Consider the following 23,626-nt stretch of genomic DNA (forward strand, 5'->3'; position numbering starts at 1 on the left):
CTCTATGGGTCCAATGTGTCTCTATGGGTCCTATGATGTTCTATGGGGTCCAATGTGTCTCTATGGGCTCCAATGTGTCTCTATGGGCTCCAATGTGTCTCTATGGGGTCCAATGTGTCTCTATGGGTCCAATGTGTCTCTATGGGTCCAATGTGTCTCTATGGGTCCAATGTGTGTCTATGGGTCCAATGTGTCTCTATGGGTCCAATGTGTGTCTATGGGTCCAATGTGTCTCTATGGGTCCAATGTGTCTCTATGGGTCCAATGTGTCTCTATGGGCTCCAATGTGTCTCTATGGGCTCCAATGTGTCTCTATGGGTCCAATGTGTCTCTATGGGTCCAATGTGTCTCTATGGGTCCAATGTGTCTCTATGGGTCCAATGTGTCTCTATGGGTCCAATGTGTGTCTATGGGTCCAATGTGTCTCTATGGGCTCCAATGTGTCTCTATGGGTCCAATGTGTCTCTATGGGTCCAATGTGTCCCTATGGGTCCTACCCCATAGGTGTCTGTCCCGCTGCCTGTCCCGGCTGCGCAGCGCCAGGGTGCAGCAGCAGTACCAGCGCATCGGGGGGGGCTCCCCCATCCGCCATTGGACTGAGGTGCAGGGAGAGGCTGTGGTGGAGCTGCTGGACAGGATGTGTCCTCAGAGCGGTAACTGGCTGACTGTAGCTGACTATGGGTGTAACCTGTGCCTATGACTGTAGCTGTAGCTGTGACTGTGACTGTAGCTGTATCATGTACCTGTGTACTCCTATAGCTATGACTGTAGCTCTGACTGTACCTGTGACTGTAGCTCTTACTGTACCTTTACCTATGGCTGTAGCTGTGCCTCTGACTATAGCTCTGACTGTAGCTGTGCCTATGACTGTAGCTGACTGTGGCTGTAACCTGTGCCTATGACTGTACCTGTACCATGTACCTCTGTACTCCTGTACCTATGACTGTAGCTCTGACTGTAGCTGTAACATGTACCATGTACCTGTACCTGTGCCTCTGACTGTACCTGTACCTCTGTACTCCTGTACCTCTGCCTGTACCTATAGCTGTACCTATGACTGTAGCTCTGACTGTAGCTGTATCATGTACCTCAATACTCCTATACCTCTGACTGTAGCTATGATTGTACCTGTACCTCTGTACCTCTGTACTCCTGTACCTATGACTGTAGCTCTATACCCCTGTACCTCTGCCTGTATCATGCACCTCTGACTGTACCTGTACCTCTGCCTGTACCTCTGACTGTAGCTCTGACTGTAGCTCTCACTGTACCTCTACCTATGACTGTACCTGTGCCTCTGACTGTACCTGTACCATGTACCTCTGCCTATACCTCTGCCTGTACCCCTATACCCCTGCCTGCATCCCAGCCCTATAGGTCCCTCTTTACCCCCTGCCCTATAGGTCCCTCTGTCCCCCTGCCCTATAGGTCCCTCTTTACCCCCTGCCCTATAGATCCCTCTTTACCCCCCTGCCCTATAGGTCCCTCTTTACCCCCCTACCCTATAGGTCCCGCTTTACCCCCTGCCCTATAGGTCCCTATGTCCCCCTGCCCTATAGATGCCTCTTTACCCCTATTCTATGGGTCCAGCCCCAGCAGCAGGGACCAGGCCCCATAACCGTTGCCTGCCCCACAAGATATGGGGCAGGAGGCCCCATTATGGGGCTGGCTGATAACAGGGCCCAGCTATGGGGTGGGAGCATCTATGGGGCTCAGCCCCACACTGGGCCCCACAGATAACACCCTATGGGGCCCAGCTCCTATGGGGCCCTGCCCTAGATAACACCTTGGGGGCCTCATCCTGCTATGGGGCTGGGGCACTTATGGGGCTCCTATAGGGGATGCATCACTTGGGGGTCCTGGGGTACACCCCCTAACCCTGCCCCATAGCACCCCATAACCCACAGTATTGGCAGGGCTATAGGGCTATGGGGCTATGGGATTATGGGGCTATGGGGCTATGGGGGCTATGGGGCTATGGGGCTATGGGGTTATGGGGCTATGGGGCTATGGGGCTATGGGGCTATGGGGCTATGGGGCTATGGGGGCTATGGGGCTATGGGGCTATGGGGCTATGGGGCTATGGGGTTATGGGGGCTATGGGGCTATGGGGTTATGGGGCAGGGCTATGGGGCTATGGGGCTATGGGGCTATGGGGCTATGGGGGCTATGGGGCTATGCAGCTATAGGGCTATGGGGCTATGGGATACTAAAGAAGACAATGACCAGCCCCATAACCAGCCCCATAACCCATTGACCCCCATTGTGTTCTCTGCCCCATAGCGCCCCATAAGTACTATATAGGCTTCCGCTATGCCCACCCCCTAACCGAGGAGGCCATAGGGGCCATGGAGCAGGACGGCATCGAACGCGCCATTGCCTTCTCCCAGTATCCCCAGTACAGCTGCTCCACTACTGGTGAGATCTATGGGGCTGCCCCATAAGTGGGATCTATGGGGCTGACCCATAACCTCTGCCCCATAAGTGGGATCTATGGGGCTGACCCCTAAGTGGGATCTATGGGGCTGACCCCTAAGCTCCGCCCCATAAGTGGGATCTATGGGGCTGACCCATAACCTCTGCCCCATAAGTAAGTGGGATCTATGGGGCTGCCCCATAAGTGGGATCTATGGGGCTGCCCCATAAGTGGGATCTATGGGGCTGCCCCATAAGTGGGATCTATGGGGCTGCCCCATAAGCTCTGCCCCATAAGTGGGATCTATGGGGCTGCCCCATAAGTGGGATCTATGGGGCTGACCCATAAGTGGGATCTATGGGGCTGAGCCATAACCCCTGCCCCATAAGTGGGATCTATGGGGCTGACCCCTAACCTCTGCCCCATAAGTGGGATCTATGGGGCTGACCCATAACCTCTGCCCCATAAGTAAGTGGGATCTATGGGGCTGACCCATAACCTCTGCCCCATAAGTGGGATCTATGGGGCTGACCCATAAGTGGGATCTATGGGGCTGCCATATAAGTGGGATCTATGGGGCTGACCCCTAACCTCTGCCCCATAAGTGGGATCTATGGGGCTGCCCCATAAGTGGGATCTATGGGGTGACCCATAAGTGGGATCTATGGGGCTGACCCATAACCAAGTGGGATCTATGTTGCTGACCCATAACCTCTGCCCCATAAGTGGGATCTATGGGGCTGCCCCATAAGTGGGATCTATGGGGCTGCCCCATAAGTGGGATCTATGGGGCTGACCCATAACCTCTGCCCCATAAGTGGGATCTATGGGGCTGACCCATAACCTCTGCCCCATAAGTGGGATCTATGGGGCTGCCCCATAAGTGGGATCTATGGGGCTGACCCATAACCTCTGCCCCATAAGTGGGATCTATGGGGCTGACCCCATAACCTCTGCCCCATAAGTGGGATCTATGGGGCTGCCCCATAAGTGGGATCTATGGGGCTGCCCCATAACCTCTGCCCCATAAGTGGGATCTATGGGGCTGCCCCATAAGTGGGATCTATGGGGCTGACCCCTAACCTCTGCCCCATAGGCAGCAGCCTCAACGCCATCTATAGGTACTATAGGGACAATGGGATCCAGCCCAGGATGAAGTGGAGCATCATTGACCGCTGGCCAACACATCCCCTATTGCTGCAGGTAACTGGGAGCACTGGGAGCACTGGGAGCCCATCCCAGTGCTCCCAGTATACCCAGTATGACCCATCCCAGTGCTCCCAGTATAACCAGTATGACCCTCCCAGTGCTCCCAGTATAACCAGTATGACCCTCCCAGTGCTCCCAGTATGACCCTCCCAGTGCTCCCAGTATCCCCATTATGACCCCTCCCAGTGCTCCCAGTATAACCAGTATGACCCATCCCAGTGCTCCCAGTATCCCCAGTATGACCCTCCCAGTGCTCCCAGTATCCCCAGTATGACCCATCCCAGTGCTCCCAGTATAACCAGTATGACTCATCCCAGTGCTCCCAGTATCCCCAGTATGACCCATCCCAGTGCTCCCAGTATAACCAGTATGACCCATCCCAGTGCTCCCAGTATAACCAGTATGACCCTCCCAGTGCTCCCAGTATAAACCAGTATAAACCAGTATAAACCAGTATAAACCAGTATAAACCAGTATGTTCCTGTATCCCCCAGTGCTTCAGTGACCACATCCGCAAGGAACTGGAGCAGTTCCCATTGGATACAAGGGACGATGTCGTCATCCTGTTCTCGGCCCATTCACTGCCTATGGCTGTGAGTACTTATGGGGCTGCCCCATAGCGACTGCCCCATAGCCCATATGGGTATCTATGGGGCTGCCCCATAGCGACTGCCCCATAGCCTATATATGGGGATCTATGGGGCTGCCCCATAGCGACTGCCCCATAGCCTATATATGGGGATATATGGGGCTGCCCCATAGCGAACACCCCATAGCCCATATATGGGGATCTATGGGGCTGCCCCATAGCGACTGCCCCATAGCCCATATATGGGTATCTATGGGGCTGCCCCACATCCTATATATGTGTATCTATGGGGCTGCCCCATAGCGACTGCCCCATAGCCCATATATGGGTATCTATGGGGCTGCCCCATAGCGACTGCCCCATAGCCTATATATGGGTATCTATGGGGCTGCCCCATAGCGACTGCCCCATAGCCTATATGGGGATCTATGGGGCTGCCCCATAGCGACCGCCCCATAGCCCATATATGGGGATCTATGGGGCTGCCCCATAGCGACTGCCCCATAGCCTATATGGGGATCTATGGGGCTGCCCCATAGCGAACACCCCATAGCCTATATATGGGTATCTATGGGGCTGCCCCATAGCGACTGCCCCATAGCCTATATGGGGATCTATGGGGCTGCCCCATAGCGAACACCCCATATCCTATATGTGTATCTATGGGGCTGCCCCATATGTATCTATGGGGCTCACCCCATATGTATCTATGGGGCTGACCCCACACCCCATATGTATCTATGGCGCTCACCCCACACCCCATATGTCTCTATGGGGCTCACCCCATATGTGTCTATGGGGCTGCCCCACATCCCATATGTCTCTATGGGTCTCACCCCATATGTATCTATGGGGCTGCCCCACACCCCATATGTATCTATGGGGCTCACCCCACACCCCATATGTATCTATGGGGCTCACCCCACACCCCATATGTATCTATGGAGCTGCCCCACACCCCATATGTGTGTATGTATGGGGCTGCCCCATAGGGCTCATTCCACATCCCATATGTGTGTATCTATGGGGCTCACCCCACATCCTATATGTGTATCTATGGGGCTCACCCCACATCCTATATGTGTTTGTGTGTATCTATGGGGCTGCCCCATAGGGCTGGCCCCACACCCCATATATGTGTATCTATGGGGCTGCCCTATGGGGCTGGCCCCATATATGTGTATCTATGGGGCTGCCCCATAGCGCTCGCCCCACATCCTATATATGTGTGTATCTATGGGGCTCACCCACATCCTATATATGTGTGTGTATCTATGGGGCTGCCCCATAGCGATCACCCCACAACCCATATGTATCTATGGGGCTGCCCCATATGTATCTATGGGTCTCACCCCATATGTATCTATGGGGCTGCCCCATAGCGATCACCCCACACCCTATATATGTGTCTCTATGGGGCTGCCCCATAAGTGTCTATGGGTCTCACCCCATAAGTGTCTATGGGTCTCACCCCATATGTCTCTATGGGTCTCACCCCATAAGTGTCTATGGGGCTGCCCCATATGTATCTATGGGTCTCACCCCATATGTCTCTATGGGTCTCACCCCATATGTATCTATGGGGCTCACCCCACACCCCATATGTGTGTATCTATGGGGCTGCCCTATGGGGCTCACTCCACATCCCATGTGTGTATCTATGGGGCTGCCCCATAACGCTCGCCCTACATCCCATATATGTGTATCTATGGGGCTGCCCTATAGGGCTCACCCCACATCTCATATGTGTGTGAGTACTTATGGGGCTGCCCCATAGCGATCGCCCCACATTCTATATATGTGTCTCTATGGGGCTGCCCCACATGTCTCTATCTATGGGGCTGCCCCATAAGTGTCTATGGGGCAGCCCCACATGTCTCTATCTATGGGGCTGCCCCACACCCCATATGTCTCTATGGGTCTCACCCCACATGTCTCTATGGGGCTGCCCCACATGTCTATGGGGCTGCCCCACATGTCTATGGGGCTACCCCACATGTCTCTATCTATGGGTCTCACCCCATAAGTGTCTATGGGTCTCGCCCCATAAGTGTCTATCTATGGGGCTGCCCCATAAGTGTCTATGGGTCTCACCCCATATGTCTCTATGGGTCTCACCCCACATGTCTCTATCTATGGGGCTGCCCCACATGTATCTATGGGGCTGCCCCACATGTCCCTATGGGGCTGCCCCATAAGTGTCTATGGGTCTCACCCCATAAGTGTCTATGGGTCTCACCCCACATGTCTCTATGGGGCTGCCCCATAAGTGTCTATGGGGCTGCCCCATAAGTGTCTATGGGTCTCACCCCACATGTCTCTATGGGTCTCACCCCATATGTCTCTATGGGTCTCACCCCATATGTCTCTATGGGTCTCACCCCATAAGTGTCTATGGGGCTGCCCCATAAGTGTCTATGGGTCTCACCCCATAAGTGTCTATGGGGCTGCCCCACATCCCATTGCAGGCAGTGAACAGGGGGGATCCCTACCCCCAAGAGGTTGGGGCCACAGTCCAGGGGGTGATGGAGAAGCTCAAGTACAGCAACCCCTATAGGCTGGTGTGGCAGAGCAAGGTACAGCTATGGGGCAGCTATGGGGCAGCTATGGGGTGTCTATGGGGTGTCTATGGGGCAGCTATGGGGCAGCTATGGGGCAGCTATGGGGTGTCTATGGGGCAGCTATGGGGCAGCTCTGGGGCAGCTATGGGGCAGCTATGGGGCTGGTTATGGGGCAGCTATGGGGCAGCTATGGGGCTGGTTATGGGGCAGCTATGGGGCAGCTATGGGGCTGGTTATGGGGCAGGTATGGGGCAGCCATGGGGCAGCCATGGGGCAGCTATGGGGCTGGTTATGGGGCTGGTTATGGGCTTGGGTTTGGGAACAGTACTGGTTATGGCACCTCTCTCCTTTTGGCCCCTGCCCCATAGCCCCATAGCCCCATATCCCCTATAACCCCCATAACCCCATAGCCCCCATAGCCCCATAACCCCATAACCCCATAGCCCCATAGCCCCAAAGCCCTGCCCCATATCCCCATAGCCCCATAGCCCCATAGCCCCATAGCCCCATAGCCCCATAGCCCTATAGCCCCTATACCCCATAGCCCCATAGCCCCATAGCCCCATAGCGCCATAGCCCCATAGCCCCTATACCCCATAGCCCCATAGCCCCACAGCCCCATATCCCCATAGCCCCATAGCCCCATACCCCCATAGCCCCATAGCCCCATAGCCCCATAGCCCCATAACCCCATAACCCCATAGCCCCATAGCCCCCATAGCCCCATAGCCCCATAGCCCCATAGCCCCATAGCCCCATATCCCCATATCCCCATAACCCCATAGCCCCATAGCCCCATAGCCCCACAGCCCCATAGCCCCATAGCCCCATAACCCCATAGCCCCATAGCCCCATAGCCCCATACCCAGCCCCATATCTCCCCATTGCCCTATAGGTCGGCCCCATGCCCTGGCTGGGCCCTGGCACCGCAGCTGCCATCAGGGGCCTGGCCCAGTCTGGTCACCGGCACCTGCTACTGGTCCCAGTTGCCTTCACCAGTGACCACATTGAGACCCTCTATGAGCTGGACATTGAGTATGGGCAGAACTTGGCCAAGGAGGTGAGAGGGGAACCTATGGGGTCCTATGGGGATGGGGTGTCCTATGGGGTCCATATAGTATCCCTATAGTATCCCTATAGTATCCCTATGGTGTCCCTATGGTGTCCCTATGGTGTCCCTATAGTATCCCTATAGTATCCCTATGGTGTCCCTATGGGGTCCCTATGGTATTCCTATAGTATCCCAATAGCATCCCTATAGTATCCGTATGGTATCCCTATAGTATCCCTATGGGGTCCCTATAGTATCCCTATAGTATCACTATAGTATCCCTATAGTATCCCTATGGTATCCCTATAGTATCCCTATAGTATCACTATAGTATCCCTATGGGGTCCCTATGGTATTCCTATAGTATCCCTATAGTATCTCTATAGTATCCCTATAGTATCCCTATGGTGTCTCTATAGTGTCCCTATGGTGTCTCTATGGTGTCCCTATGGTGTCCCTATAGTATCCCTATTGTATCCCTATGGTGCCCCTATTGGGTCCCTATAGAATCCCTATAGTATCCCTATAGTATCCCTATGGTATCCCTATGGTGTCCCTATGGTATCCCTATAATATCCCTATAGTATCCCTATGGGGTCCCTATAGTATCCCTATGGTGTCCCTATAGTATCCCTATAGTATCCCTATGGGGTCCCTATGGTATCCTTATAGTATCTCTATAGCATCCCTATAGTATCTCTATAGTATCCCTATAGCATCCCTATGGTATCCCTATAGTATCCCTATAGTATCCCTATAGTATCCCTATGGTATCCCTATAGTATCCCTATAGTATCCCTATAGTATCCCTATAGTATCCCTATAGTATCCGGATGGTATCCCTATAGTATCCCTATAGTATCCCTATAGTATCCCTATAGTATCCCTATAGTATCCCTATAGCATCCCTATAGTATCCCTATAGTATCCCTATAGTATCCCTATAGTATCCATGGTTTTATCCCATTTTATCCCTATTTTACCCCATATCCCATCCCAGTTCCATCCCATATCCATCCCATTCTATCCCAGTCCATCCCAGTTTATCCCATTCCCTCCCAGTTCATCCCAGTCCATCCCAGTTCATCCCAGTTTACCCATTTCACCCCCAGTGTGGCCTGGACCGCCTGCGCCGCGCAGCCTCCCTCAATGGCAGCCCCCTGTTCTCCCAGGTACCGACCCCATTCCCATCCCCTATTCCCAACCTCTGGAATCCCATTGACCCTTCCCATTCCCATCCCCTATTCCCATTGACTCTTCCCATTCCCATCCCCTATTCCCAACCTCTGGAATCCCATTGACCCTTCCCATTCCCATCCCCTATTCCCATTGACCCTTCCCATTCCCATCCCCTATTCCCATTGACTCTTCCCATTCCCATCCCCTATTCCCAACCTCTGGAATCCCATTGACTCTTCCCATTCCCATCCCCTATTCCCATTGACTCTTCCCATTCCCATCCCCTATTCCCAACCTCTGGAATCCCATTGACTCTTCCCATTCCCATCCCCTATTCCCATTGACTCTTCCCATTCCCATCCCCTATTCCCAACCTCTGGAATCCCATTGACTCTTCCCATTCCCATCCCCTATTCCCAGCCTCGTAGTATCCCTATACTATGAATATGGGGAATGGGATATAGGGAATGGGATATAGGGAATGGGATGGGAAGGGAATGGGATATAGGGAATGGGATGCAAAGGGAATGGGATATAGGGAATGGGATATAGGGGATGGGATATAGGGAATGGGATATAGGGAATGGGATGTAGGGAATGGGATATAGGGAATGGGATGGGAAGGGGTTATGGGATATAGGGAATGGGATATAGGGAATGGGATGGGAAGGGAATGGGATATAGGGAATGGGATATAGGGAATGGGATGTAGGGAATGGGATATAGGGAATGGGATATAGGGAATGGGATGGGAAGGGAATGGGATATAGGGAATGGGATGTAGGGAATGGGATATAGGGAATGGGATGGGAAGGGAATGGGATGGGAATGGGATATAGGGAATGGGATATAGGGAATGGGATATAGGATATAGGGGATGGGATATAGGATCCATTCCCATTCCCATTACCAGGCCCTGGCCCAGCTGGTTCGATCCCACCTGGAATGTCGGGAATCCCATTCCCGTCAGTTCCCCCTATGCTGCCCTATGTGCGTCAACCCCATATGCAAGGAGACCAGAGCCTTCTTCCGGAGCCAGGCCCCATGATCCTATAGGGACCCTATGGGATCCTATGGGATCAGTGGGATCCTATGGGAACACTGGGATCCTATGGGATCAGTGGGATCCTATGGGAACAGTGGGATCCTATGGGAACAGTGGGATCCTATGGGAACACTGGGATCCTATGGGAACAGTGGGATCCTATGGGAACACTGGGATCCTATGGGAACAGTGGGATCCTATGGGAAGAGTGGGATCCTATGGGAACACTGGGATCCTATGGGATCAGTGGGATCCTATGGGGTCCGTCCCATAGGAATGGGGCTTCCAGGGAATAAAGATGCTTCCGAAGCTGGTTGGATCCTATGGGTTTTCCTTTGGGATATGGGATATAGGGGATGGGATATAGGGAATGGGATGGGAATAGGGGTGGGAATGGGATGGGAATGGGATGGGAATAGGGGTGGGAATAGGGATGGGAATAGGGGTGGGAATAGGGGTGGGAATAGGGATGGGAATGGGATGGGAATAGGGATGGGAATGGGATGGGAATAGGGATGGGAATAGGGATGGGAATAGGGATGGGAATAGAAATGGGAATAGGGATGGGAATGGGATGGGAATGGGATGGGAATAGGGATGGGAATGGGATGGGAATAGGGATGGGAATAGGGATGGGAATAGGGGTGGGATTGGGATGGGAATAGGGATGGGAATAGGGGTGGGAATAGGGGTGGGAATAGGGATGGGAATGGGATGGGAATGGGATGGGAATAGGGATGGGAATAGGGGTGGGAATAGGGATGGGAATAGGGATGGGAATGGGATGGGAATAGGGATGGGAATAGGGGTGGGAATAGGGATGGGAATAGGGATGGGAATAGGGGTGGGAATAGGGGTGGGAATAGGGATGGGAATAGGGGTGGGAATAGGGATGGGAATGGGATGGGAATGGGATGGGAATAGGGATGGGAATGGGATGGGAATAGGGATGGGAATAGGGGTGGGAATAGGGATGGGAATAGGGGTGGGAATAGGGATGGGAATAGGGATGGGAATAGGGATGGGAATAGGGGTGGGAATAGGGATGGGAATGGGATGGGAATGGGATGGGAATAGGGATGGGAATGGGATGGGAATAGGGATGGGAATAGGGATGGGAATAGGGGTGGGATTGGGATGGGAATAGGGATGGGAATAGGGGTGGGAATAGGGGTGGGAATAGGGATGGGAATGGGATGGGAATGGGATGGGAATAGGGATGGGAATAGGGGTGGGAATAGGGATGGGAATAGGGATGGGAATGGGATGGGAATAGGGATGGGAATAGGGGTGGGAATAGGGATGGGAATAGGGATGGGAATAGGGGTGGGAATAGGGGTGGGAATAGGGATGGGAATAGGGGTGGGAATAGGGGTGGGAATAGGGATGGGAATGGGGATGGGAATAGGGATGGGAATAGGGGTGGGAATAGGGATGGGAATAGGGATGGGAATGGGATGGGAATAGGGATGGGAATAGGGATGGGAATAGGGGTGGGAATAGGGATGGGAATAGGGATGGGAATGGGATGGGAATAGGGATGGGAATGGGATGGGAATAGGGGTGGGAATAGGGATGGGAATGGGATGGGAATAGGGGTGGGAATAGGGATGGGAATAGGGATGGGAATAGGGGTGGGAATAGGGATGGGAATAGGGGTGGGAATAGGGATGGGAATAGGGATGGGAATAGGGATGGGAATGGGATGGGAATGGGATGGGAATAGGGATGGGAATAGGGATGGGAATAGGGATGGGAATGGGATGGGAATAGGGGTGGGAATAGGGATGGGAATAGGGGTGGGAGTAGGGATGGGAATGGGATGGGAATAGGGATGGGAATAGGGATGGGAATAGGGATGGGAATAGGGGTGGGAATGGGATGGGAATAGGGATGTGACATCCTCCCCCCCCCCTCCCCCATTCAAACCCCATTATTCCCTATGGGAATCACATCCCAAAGCACAAGAAACCCTTTATTGTATCCCAGCACATTCCATATGGGATTTGTCCCATTCCCAGCCCAGGGAGCTCCGGATCCCGTTGATCCCGGTGGGAATTCCATGGCCTTCCATAGGGATGGAGCTGGGAGCACATCCATGGTCCTTGTCCTGCTGCTCGTCCCATATCCAGGCCTGGCAATGGGAATCCAATGGGATAAGGGATGTTCCTGCTGGGAGAAGTGGAGTTCCTGAGGCATGGATCCTATAGGATCCCATAGGATTCCTAAAGGATGTATCCCAATGGATGCATCCTAAAGGATTCCTAAAGGATGCTTCCTATAGGATGCTATCCAAAGAGTGGTACCCAATGGATGCATCCCAAAGGATGCTTCCTAAGGGATTCCTATAGGATGCTTCCCAAAGGATGCTTCCCAAAGGATGCTTCCCAAAGGATGCTTCCCAAAGGATGCTTCCCATAGGATGCTTCCTATAGGATTCCTAAAGGATGCTTCCTAAAGGATGTATCCCAATGGATGCTTCCTAAATGATGCTTCCCAAAGGATGCTTCCTATAGGATGTATCCCAAAGGATGCTATACAAAGAGTGGTACCCAAAGAGTGGTACCCAAAGGATGCTTCCCAAAGGATGAGACCCAAAGGATGTATCCCAAAGGATGTATCCCAAAGGATGCTTCCTAAAGGATTCCTAAAGGATGCATCCCAAAGAGTGGTACCCAATGGATGCATCCTAAAGGATGCTTCCTATAGGATGCTTCCCAAAGGATGGTACCCAAAGAGTGGTACCCAAAGGATGCTTCCTAAGGGATTCCCAAAGGATGCTTCCTATAGGATGTATCCCAAAGGATGCTTCCCAATGGATGCTTCCTAAAGGATGGTACCCAAAGAGTGGTACCCATAGGATGCATCCTAAAGGATGATTCCCAAAGGATGCTTCCTAAAGGATTCCTAAAGGATGCTTCCCAATGGATGCATCCCAAAGGATGCTTCCTAAAGGATGCTTCCTATAGGATGCATCCCAAAGAGTGGTACCCAAAGGATGCATCCCAAAGGATTCCTAAAGGATGCTATCCATAGAGTGGTACCCAAAGGATGCTTCCTAAAGGATGCTTCCCATAGGATGCTATCCAAAGAGTGGTACCCAATGGATGCTTCCCAAAGGATGTATCCCATAGGATGCTTCCTAAAGGATTCCTAAAGGATGCTTCCCAATGGATGCTATCCAAAGAGTGGTACCCAAAGGATGCTTCCTAAGGGATTCCTATAGGATGCTTCCCAATGGATGTATCCCAAAGGATGCTTCCTAAAGGATGCTTCCCAATGGATGTATCCCAAAGGATGCTTCCTAAAGGATGCTCCCAATGGATGCTTCCTAATGGATGCATCCCATAGGATGCATCCCAAAGAGTGGTACCCAAAGGATGGTACCCAAAGGATGCATCCCAAAGGATTCTATCCAATAGGACCCCAGTTGCCTGTATCCTCCAGGCTGGACTCAATGGGATAACCTGGGAATATGGGAATCATCCCCCATCCCAAACCTCATCCCCCATCCCAACCCTCATCCCCCATCCCGACATTCCCAACCCCTTCATCCCAGGAAAAACAGGGCTGGAATTCCATAGGGAAAAGGCTGGAATTCCATAGGGAAAGGGCTGGAATTCCATAGGGAAAAGGGCTGGAATTCCATTGGGAAAAGGCTGGAATTCCATTGGGAAAGGGCTGGAATTCCATAGGGAAAAGGGCTGGAATTCCATAGGGAAAAGGCTGGAATTCCATAGGGAAAAGGCTGGAATTCCATTGGGAAAGGGCTGGAATTCCAATGGGAAAGGGCTGGAATTCCATAGGGAAAAGGGCTGGAATTCCATAGGGATGGAAGCCAAACGCCCTCAATGGGATACAAAGGATGCTCTATATGGGATAACAAAGGGATATGGGATAACGGGAATACCGGGAATGCCGCCCCCATTAGGAGCAATGGGATAGGGTCATCTTGGCCAACCCTTCCCTATGGATCCTATAGAGCAGCTGGAATCCCATAGGGAAAAGGGCTGGAATTCCATAGGGATCAAAGCCAAACGCCCTCAATGGGATCCAAAGGATGCTCTATATGGGATAACAAAGGGATATGGGATAACGGGAATACCGGGAATGCCGCCCCCATTAGGAGCAATGGGATAGGGTCATCTTGGCCAACCCTTCCCTATGGATCCTATATGGAATCCCATAGGGAAAGGGCTGGAATTCCATAGGGATCGAAGCCAAACGCCCTCAATGGGATACAAAGGATGCTCTATATGGGATAACAAAGGGATATGGGATAACGGGAATACCGGGAATGCCGCCCCCATTAGGAGCACTGGGATAGGGTCAGCTTGGCCAACCCTTCCCTATGGATCCTATATGGAATCCCATAGGGAAAGGGCTGGAATTCCATAGGGATCGAAGCCAAACGCCCTCAATGGGATACAAAGGATGCTCTATATGGGATAACAAAGGGATATGGGATAACGGGAATACCGGGAATGCCGCCCCCATTAGGCGCAATGGGATAGGGTCATCTTGGCCAACCCTTCCCTATGGATCCTATATGGAATCCCATAGGGAAAGGGCTGGAATTCCATAGGGATCAAAGCCAAACGCCCTCAATGGGATACAAAGGATGCTCTATATGGGATAACAAAGGGATATGGGATAACGGGAATACCGGGAATGCCGCCCCCATTAGGAGCAATGGGATAGGGTCATCTTGGCCAACCCTTCCCTATGGATCCTATAGAGCAGCTGGAATTCCAATGGGAGCTGATGGGATTCCTGCCACTTGGTGGTGAACTTGGTGCCCCTCTTGTCATAGTAGTGATAGGGCAGATCCCGTCGGGAATGGGGGTGGAATGGGAAGGGCCAGAACCCATAAAGGTGGATGCGGTCGCATAGGGCCGAGGCCAAGGTGTACATTAGGATCCCGGTGCTCAGGCGCTTGGGGTTGAGCTGCTTGGCTTGCCAGTACCTGTGGATAGAGGGATATAGGGTGGGATTGGGGTCGGTATAGGGTCGGGGTTATAGGGGGGTTATGGGGTGTATATGGGATGTATATGGGATGGGATTCCTATAGGGATGCTATGGTTGGGATTGGGATCAGTATAGGGTCGGGGTAATGGGGGGGTATAGGGGGTTTATGGGGTGTATATGGGATAGGATCCCTATAGGGATGGATGTGGGGCCATTGACCTCAATGGTTCCTATGGATCGGGAATTCCTTATGGGATTCCTATAGGGATGCTTAAGGCCACCCCATAGCTATTGATAGGGTTGGGAGAGAGCTGCTTGGCTTGCCAGTACCTGTGGATAGAGGGATATAGGGTGGGATTGGGGTCGGTATAGGGTCGGGGTGATAGGGGGGTTATAGGGGGTTAATGGGATGTATATGGGATGGGAAAGGGATGGGATTCCTATAGGGATGCTATGGTTGGGATTGGGATCAGTATAGGGTCGGGATAATGGGGGGGGTTATAGGGGGTTATAGGGGGTTTATGGGGTGGGAAAGGGATGGGATCCCTATAGGGATGCTTAAGGCCACCCCATACCTATTGATAGGGTTGGGATAGGGATCAGTATAGGGTCGGGATGGGTTAGGGTTATAGGGGGTTATAGGGGTGTATATGGGATGGGATTCCTATAGGGATGCTATGGTGATGGGGGGCAGCTATTGATCTGATACAGGGAATGGGGTTGGGATTGGGATCAGCATAGGGTCGGGATGATGGGGGGGTTATAGGGGGTCTATGGGGTGGGAAAGGGATGGGATCCCTATAGGGATGCTATGGTGATGGATGTGGGGACATTGACTTCAATGGTACCTATGGATTGGGAATTCCTTATGGAATTCCTTTGGGAATCGATTGATTCCTTTGGGAATCCCATTCCCATCCCATTATCCCACCCCAATCCCATCCCTATTGCTATGCAGACCTTGATTCCAAGACCCTAAACTCTATGTATTGGGAAACCATCCCCATTTCCTTATGGCATTCCTATGGGAATCCCATTCCCATCCCATCCCCATCCCATCCCCATCCCATTCCCATCCCATCCCCATCCCATCCCATCCCATCCCCATCCCATCCCCATCCCATCCCCATCCCATCCCCATTCCCATTCCCATCCCATCCCCATCCCATTCCCATCCCATTCCCATCCCATCCCCATCCCATCCCCATTCCCATCCCATCCCCATCCCATTCCCACCCCAATCCCATTATCCCATTATCCCACCCCATATCCCACCCCATATCCCATCACCCCATATCCCATACCTATTAATATGCTGTATGATATTCCCCGGCCAAGCCAACCGGACCCTGATCCTATCCCGATGCTCCACAAAGAAATCCATGCCCTGATGTTGATCCCAACCCCATTCCCATCCCATTCCCATCCCATCCCCATCCCATTCCCATCCCATTCCCACCCCAATCCCATTATCCCATTATCCCCATCCCATTATCCCATTATCCCACCCCATATCCCATCCCAATCCCATACCTATTAATATGCTGTATGATATTCCCCGGCCAAGCCAACCGGACCTTGATCCTATCCCGATGCTCCACAAAGAAATCCACTAGTGTCCTAGTCACCGGGGCCGACGTATGGAAGAAGAACGCTGGGATCCATAGGATGGCCCCATCCAGACCCTTTAAGCTCAATAGGAAGTTATTCCGGTCCTGTATGGTCAATAGGTTGTTATAATCCTTCTCTAGGATACTGGGATTAAAGGTGGTCAGGTTGGTTTTCCGCCCCACATCCCTATGGAATCCATCCGTAGGGGCGAAGTTACAGCGGAACACGAAGTCGGCCCTATCGATCTCGGCCCCACAACCGCTTCCCAATAGGATCCCACTGTTCCCGACCACGGCGCAGGTGGGGGGATGGGATTCCAGGATTGGGGAATGTTCCGGAAGGAGGGAGAGGAAGGAGGAGCTGACGGAGTAGACGTATTTGTGGCTGGAGTAGGCGAAGTGGAGGAGCTGACCCACATGTACTGAAGAACGAGTAAGGGAGAAGTTGCGGGTGATGTCGACGTGTTTGAGGATGTCCTGCCTGGAAAAAGATGGGAATAATATGGGAAAATCGGGAATTACATCCTGGAATTATATAGAGCATCTCAAGTTTGGTCTAATCCCAAAAAGAAGCACGTTTCTAGCTCGTTCCTGCTCGATTTTAGGGTTAAATGATGGGAAATGGAAATTGGGATGATATTCCCATTGGGAATGTTGGGAATGTTGGGATTCATTGGGAAAAGTGGGAGAGAATTCCCTGTTTTTGTCTATTCCCAAAAGGAAATGTGATTCTAGCTCTTTTCTACTCGATTTTAGGGTTAAATGATGGGAAATGGGAAGTTGGGATGGGAATTCCCATTGGGAATGTTGGGATTCATGGGAAAAGTGGGAATTCCCATAAGGAAGAGTGATCCTGGAGTAGGCAAAGTGGAGGAGCTGACCCACGCGGACGGAGGAGCGAGTAAGGGAGAAGTTGCGGGTGATGTCGACGTGTTTTAGGATGTCCTGCCTGGAAAAACATGGGAATAATATGGGAAAATCGGGAATTACATCCTGGAATTATATGGAGCATCCTAAGTTTTGTATGATCCCAAAAAGAAGCGAGTTTCTAGCTCTTTTCTGCTCGATTTTAGGGTTAAATGATGGGAAATGGGAAGTTGGGATGGGAATTCCCATTGGGAATGTTGGGAACTTGGGATTAATGGGAAAAGTGGGAATTGATTCCCTGTTTTGGTCTAATCCCATAAGGAAGTGGGATCCTGGAGTAGGTGAAGTGGAGGAGCTGACCCACGCGGACGGAGGAGCGAGTAAGGGAGAAGTTGCGGGTGATGTCGACGTGTTTTAGGATGTCCTGCCTGGAAAAACATGGGAATAATGTGGGAAAAATGGGAATGTTATAATGGGATCATATGGGGCATCCCGGATATTGTAGGATCCCAAAAAGAAGCGAGTTTCTAGCTCATTTCTGCTCGATTTTGGTGGTTTTTGGGTTAAATGATGGGAAATGGGAAGATTGGGATGGGAATTCCCATTGGGAATGTTGGGAATGTTGGGATTAATGGGAAAAGTGGAAGAGAATTCCCTGTTTTTGGCTCATCCCAAAAGGAAACGCGATTCTAGCTCTTTTCTACTCGATTTTAGGGTTAAACTATAGGGAATGAGGAAATTGGGATGGGAATTCCCATTGGGAATGTTGGGATTCATGGGAAAAGTGGGAATTCCCATAAGGAAGAGTGATCCTGGAGTAGGTGAAGTGGAGGAGCTGACCCACGCGGACGGAGGAGCGAGTAAGGGAGAAGTTGCGGGTGATGTCGACGTGTTTTAGGATGTCCTGCCTGGAAAAACATGGGAATAATATGGGAAAATCGGGAATGTTATAATGGGATCATATGGAGCATCTTGGGTTTGGTGTAATCCCAAAAAGAAGCGAGTTTCTAGCTCTTTTCTGCTCGATTTTAGGGTTAAATGATGGGAAATGGGATGTTGGGATGGGAATTCCCATTGGGAACGTTGGGATCAATGGGAAAAGTGGGAATGTCGTCATAGGATTATATGGAGCATCTCAGGTTTTGTATGATCCCAAAAAGAAGCGAGTTTCTAGCTCTTTTCTACTCGATTTTAGGGTTAAATGATGGGAAATGGAAGTTGGGATGGGAATTCCCATTGGGAATGTTGGGATTCATGGGAAAAGTGGGAATGTCGTCATAGGATTGAATGGAGCATCTCAGGTTTGGTCTGATCCCAAAAAGAAGCAAGATTCTGGCTCTTTTCTGCTGGATTTTAGGGTTAAATGATGGGAAATGGGAAGTTGGGATGGGAATTCCCATTGGGAATGTTGGGATTCATGGGAAAAGTGGGAATGTCGTCATAGGATTGGATGGAGCATCTCAGGTTTGGTCTGATCCCAAAAAGAAGCGAGATTCTAGCTCTTTTCTGCTCGATTTTAGGGTTAAATGAGGGGAAATGGGATGTTGGGATGGGAATTCCCATTGGGAATGTTGGGATCAATGGGAAAAGTGGGAATTCAATCCCAGTTTTAGTCTAATCCCAAAAGGAATTGGGATTCTAGCTCTTTTCTGCTCGATTTTAGGGTTAAATGATGGGAAATGGGGAAGTTGGGATGGGAATTCCCATTGGGAATGTTGGGATTAATGGGAAAAGCAGGAGCTCATTCCCACTTTTCCATCCCATTCCCATTCAATGTCCCCATTCCCATCTTTAACCCATAGGGAATATGGGGATGGGAAAGTTGGGGGGTCTTGGGATGGGAATTCCCATTGGGAATGGGATCCATTGGGAATGGGATTGGGAATGGGACCTATTGGGAATGGGACCTATTGGGAATGGGATCCATAGGGAATGGGATCCTATGGGAATGGGAATCCTTTGGGAATGGGATCCATTGGGAATGGGATCCATTGGGAATGGGGACACATTGGGAATGGGATCCATTGGGAATGGGATCATTGGGAATGGGACCCATTGGGAATGGGACCCATAGGGAATGGGATCCATTGGGAATGGGACCCATTGGGAATGGGATCCATAGGGAATGGGATCCATAGGGAATGGGATCCATTGGGAATGGGATCCATAGGGAATGGGATCCTTTGGGAATGGGACGCATTGGGAATGGGACCCATTGGGAATGGGACCCATTGGGAATGGGATCCATAGGGAATGGGACCCATTGGGAATGGGACCCATTGGGAATGGGATCCATAGGGAATGGGATCATTGGGAATGGGATCCATAGGGAATGGGACCCATTGGGAATGGGACCCATAGGGAATGGGATCCATAGGGAATGGGATCCTATGGGAATGGGATCCATAGGGAATGGGATCCTATGGGAATGGGATCCATTGGGAATGGGACCCATAGGGAATGGGATCCATAGGGAATGGGATTCATTGGGAATGGGACCCATTGGGAATGGGATCCATAGGGAATGGGATCCTTTGGGAATGGGATCCTATGGGAATGGGATCCATTGGGAATGGGATCCTATGGGAATGGGATCCATAGGGAATGGGATCCTTTGGGAATGGGATCCTATGGGAATGGGACCTATTGGGAATGGGATCCATAGGGAATGGGATCCTTTGGGAATGGGATTCATTGGGAATGGGACCCATTGGGAATGGGATTGGGAATGGGATCCATAGGGAATGGGACCCATTGGGAATGGGACTCATTGGGAATGGGATCCATTGGGAATGGGATCCTATGGGAATGGGACCCATTGGGAATGGGATCCATAGGGAATGGGATCCTATGGGAATGGGATCCTATGGGAATGGGATCCATAGGGAACTGACCTCTGCTGGTCGAACGCTGTCCGGTTGAAGACCCACTTGGGAGGCTGGTCCTGGAATTCCTGACTTCGGGAATTGGTGATGGGAACAAAGGAAGGATCCAGGAACTTGAGGGCGAACTGGGATCTGGGAATGGGAAGAGGCTTCAGCACCATGGACAGCAATGGGAGCAGGGATAACCCCCCCACCGTTCCCAATGGGGATGGATGGGGATGGATGGAGGGGGGGGTAGGAGCATGGATCCCGTTATCCCCATAGGGATGAATGGAAGGGGGGGGTAGGACCACAGTTCCCAATGGAGATGGATGGGGATGGAGGGGGGGGGGGTAGGACCACGGTTCCCATTACCCCCATAGGGATGAATGGAAGGGGGGGGTAGGACCACAGTTCCCAATGGAGATGGATGGGGATGGATGGGGGGGGTAGGACCACGTCTCCCATTACCCCAATAGGGATGGATGGAAGGATGATAGGGATGGATGGGAATGGGGGGGGGGGGTAGGACCACAGCTCCCAATACCCCCATAGGGATGCATGGATGGGGGGGGTAGGACCACGGTTCCCATTATCCCATAGGGATGGATGGGGATGGAGGGGGGGGTAGGACCACATCTCCCAATGATGATGGATGGATGGGGGGGCGGTAGGACCACAGCTCCCGTTATCCCAATGGGGATGGATGGATGGGGGGGGTAGTGGGGGGGGTAGGACCACGTCTCCCATTACCCCCATAGGGATGGATGAGGATGGGGGGGTAGGACCACATGTCCCAGTGATGATGGATGGATGGGGGGGCGGTAGGACCACAGCTCCCATTACCCCCATAGGGATGAATGGAGGGGGGGGGGTAGGACCAGTGCTCCCATTACCCCCATAGGGATGAATGGAGGGGGGGGGTAGTGGGGGGGGTAGGACCACGTCTCCCAATGGAGATGGATGGGGGGGGGGTAGGACCACGGTTCCCGTTATCCCCATAGGGATGAATGGAGGGGGGGGTAGGACCACGGTTCCCTATAGGGATGAATAGGGGGACGATAGTGATGGATGGGGATGGGATGAGCTGTTATAGGGTCGTCTCCTGACCTGAATCCCGCCTGGAACATGTACATGTGCCCCGGGGGGGTCCGGGGGGGGCCGAGGCTGTTGTCCCTGCGCAGAGCCACATAGGAGAGCAGGGAGAGGATGAGGAGGGTCAGGCTGAGCAGCAGCAGCCCCAGAGCGCTGCCCAGGCGGAGCATCCTGCACACAGGCATCGGGATATGGGGTCGGGAATGGGATCGGGAATGGGATCGGGAATGGGATCGGGAATGGGGAATGGGATCGGGAATGGGGGATGGGAATGGGGGTGGGAATAGGGATGGGGGATGGGATGAGAATGGGGGGGGATGGGGATGGGAATAGGATGGGAATAGGGGGGGGATGGGATGGGAATAGGGATGGGGTGGGAATGGGAATGCAACGGGAATAGGGATGGGAATAGGGATGGGAATAGGGATGGGGATGGGATGGGGAGGGGGATGGGGATGGGAATGGGAATAGGGATGGGAATGGGAATAGGGGGGGACGGGGATGGGGGGGGATAGGGATGGGAATAGGGATGGGAAGGGGATGGGGATGGGAATAGGATGGGGATGGGAATGGGAATAGGGACAGGGATGGGAATAGGGATGGGAAGGGGGATGGGAATGGGGGGGGGATGGGGATGGGAAGCGGAGAAGATGGAGGAAGGGAAAGGAAATGGATGCTGGGAATAGGATGGGAATAGGGACAGGGATGGGAATGGGAATGGGAAGGGGGATGGGAATAGGGATGGGGTGGGGATGGGGGGGGAATGGGATGGGAATAGGGATGGGAATAGGATGGGGATGGGAAGGGGGATGGGAATAGGGATGGGAATGGGGGGGCAATAGGATGGGGATGGGAATGGGATGGGAATAGGGATGAGGATGGGAAGGGGGATGGGAATGAGAACGGGAATGGGAATAGGATGGGAATAGGGATGGGAATGGGGGGGCAATAGGATGGGGATGGGATGGGGAGGGGGATGGGGATGGGAATAGGGATGGAAATGGGAAGGGGGATGGGAATGAGAACGGGAATAGGAATAGGGATGGGAACGGGAATAGGGATGGGAATGGGATGGGAATAGGGATGGATATGGGAATAGGGAGAGATTCCAATGGGAAGCAGAGAAGATGGAGGCAGGGATGGGAAATGGCTGCTGGGAATGGGATGGGAATGGGATGGGGGATGGGATGGGGACGGCCCCCGATGGAGGGGGAGGGACACCAACCCCATTGTAGCCAATGGGAGGCGGGGAGAGGTGCGCGGACCCGTTAACACCAGTGCGTGCCCGTTAACCACCATTAACCCTATTGCAGCCCCATTAACCCCATTAACACCAGTGCACCCCCCCATTAACCCTATTAACCCCAATGCATCCCACATTAACCCCCATTAACCCCAATGCACCCCCCCATTAACCCCCGTTAACACCAGTGCGTTCCCATTAACCACCATTAACCCTATAGCATCCCCATTAACCCCAGTGCACCCCCCATTAACCCCATTAACCCCAATGCACCCCCCCATTAAAAGCAGTACACCCCCCCATTAACCCCAATGCACCCCCCATTAACCCCCATTAACCCCAATGCACCCCCATTAACCCCAATGCATCCCCATTAACCCCATGGCATCCCCATTAACCCCAATGCAACCCCCAATAACCCCCATTAACGCCAGTGCGTCCCCATTAACACCAGTGCACCCCCCCATTAACCCCCATTAACACCAGTGCACCCCCCCATTAACCCCCATTAACCCCAGTGCACCCCCCCATTAACCCCCATTAACACCAATGCACCCCCCCCATTAACCCCCATTAACATCAATGCACCCCCCCATTAACCCCCATTAACCCCAATGCACATCCCCATTAACCCCAGTGCATCCCCATTAACACCAGTGCACCCCCCCATTAACCCCCATTAACACCAATGAACCCCCCATTAACCCCCATTAACCCCAATGCACCCCCCATTAACCCCCATTAACACCAGTGCATCCCCCCCATTAACCCCATTGCATCCCCATTAACACCAGTGTACCCCCCATTAACCCCCATTAACACCAGTGCATTCACATTAACCCCAGTGCACCCCCCCATTAACCCAAATGCATCCCCATTAACCCCAGTGCATCCCATTAACCCCAATACACTCCCATTAACCGCAGTGC

At 52.4% G+C, this 23,626-nt stretch overlaps 2 protein-coding genes across 2 annotated transcripts; one reads left to right on the top strand and one right to left on the bottom strand.

Moving 5' to 3' along the window:
- Positions 1 to 472: 472 nt before the first annotated feature.
- LOC117437905 (ferrochelatase, mitochondrial-like) lies at positions 473 to 10,136 on the top strand (the record flags this gene model as incomplete). The annotated part of the gene is made up of 8 exons (XM_034072646.1): positions 473 to 653; positions 2,284 to 2,418; positions 3,513 to 3,619; positions 4,120 to 4,218; positions 6,683 to 6,790; positions 7,671 to 7,835; positions 8,939 to 8,998; positions 9,919 to 10,136. Coding segments are annotated over 8 exons (990 nt in total), but the record flags the coding sequence as incomplete, so codon positions are not given.
- Positions 10,137 to 14,627: 4,491 nt separating this feature from the next.
- LOC117437930 (sia-alpha-2,3-Gal-beta-1,4-GlcNAc-R:alpha 2,8-sialyltransferase-like) lies at positions 14,628 to 21,654 on the bottom strand. The gene is made up of 4 exons (XM_034072892.1): positions 21,470 to 21,654; positions 20,390 to 20,512; positions 16,552 to 17,109; positions 14,628 to 15,016 (listed from the first exon to the last, which is right to left on the bottom strand). The coding sequence occupies exons 1-4, from the start codon at positions 21,637 to 21,639 to the stop codon at positions 14,734 to 14,736; spliced, it is 1,134 nt and encodes a 377-aa protein (XP_033928783.1). The 5' UTR covers positions 21,640 to 21,654; the 3' UTR covers positions 14,628 to 14,733.
- Between the last annotated feature and the right edge of the window lie 1,972 nt (positions 21,655 to 23,626).

The sequence above is a fragment of the Melopsittacus undulatus genome, chromosome Z (genome assembly GCF_012275295.1).
Source record: "Melopsittacus undulatus isolate bMelUnd1 chromosome Z, bMelUnd1.mat.Z, whole genome shotgun sequence".
NCBI classification, from domain to species: domain Eukaryota; kingdom Metazoa; phylum Chordata; class Aves; order Psittaciformes; family Psittaculidae; genus Melopsittacus; species Melopsittacus undulatus.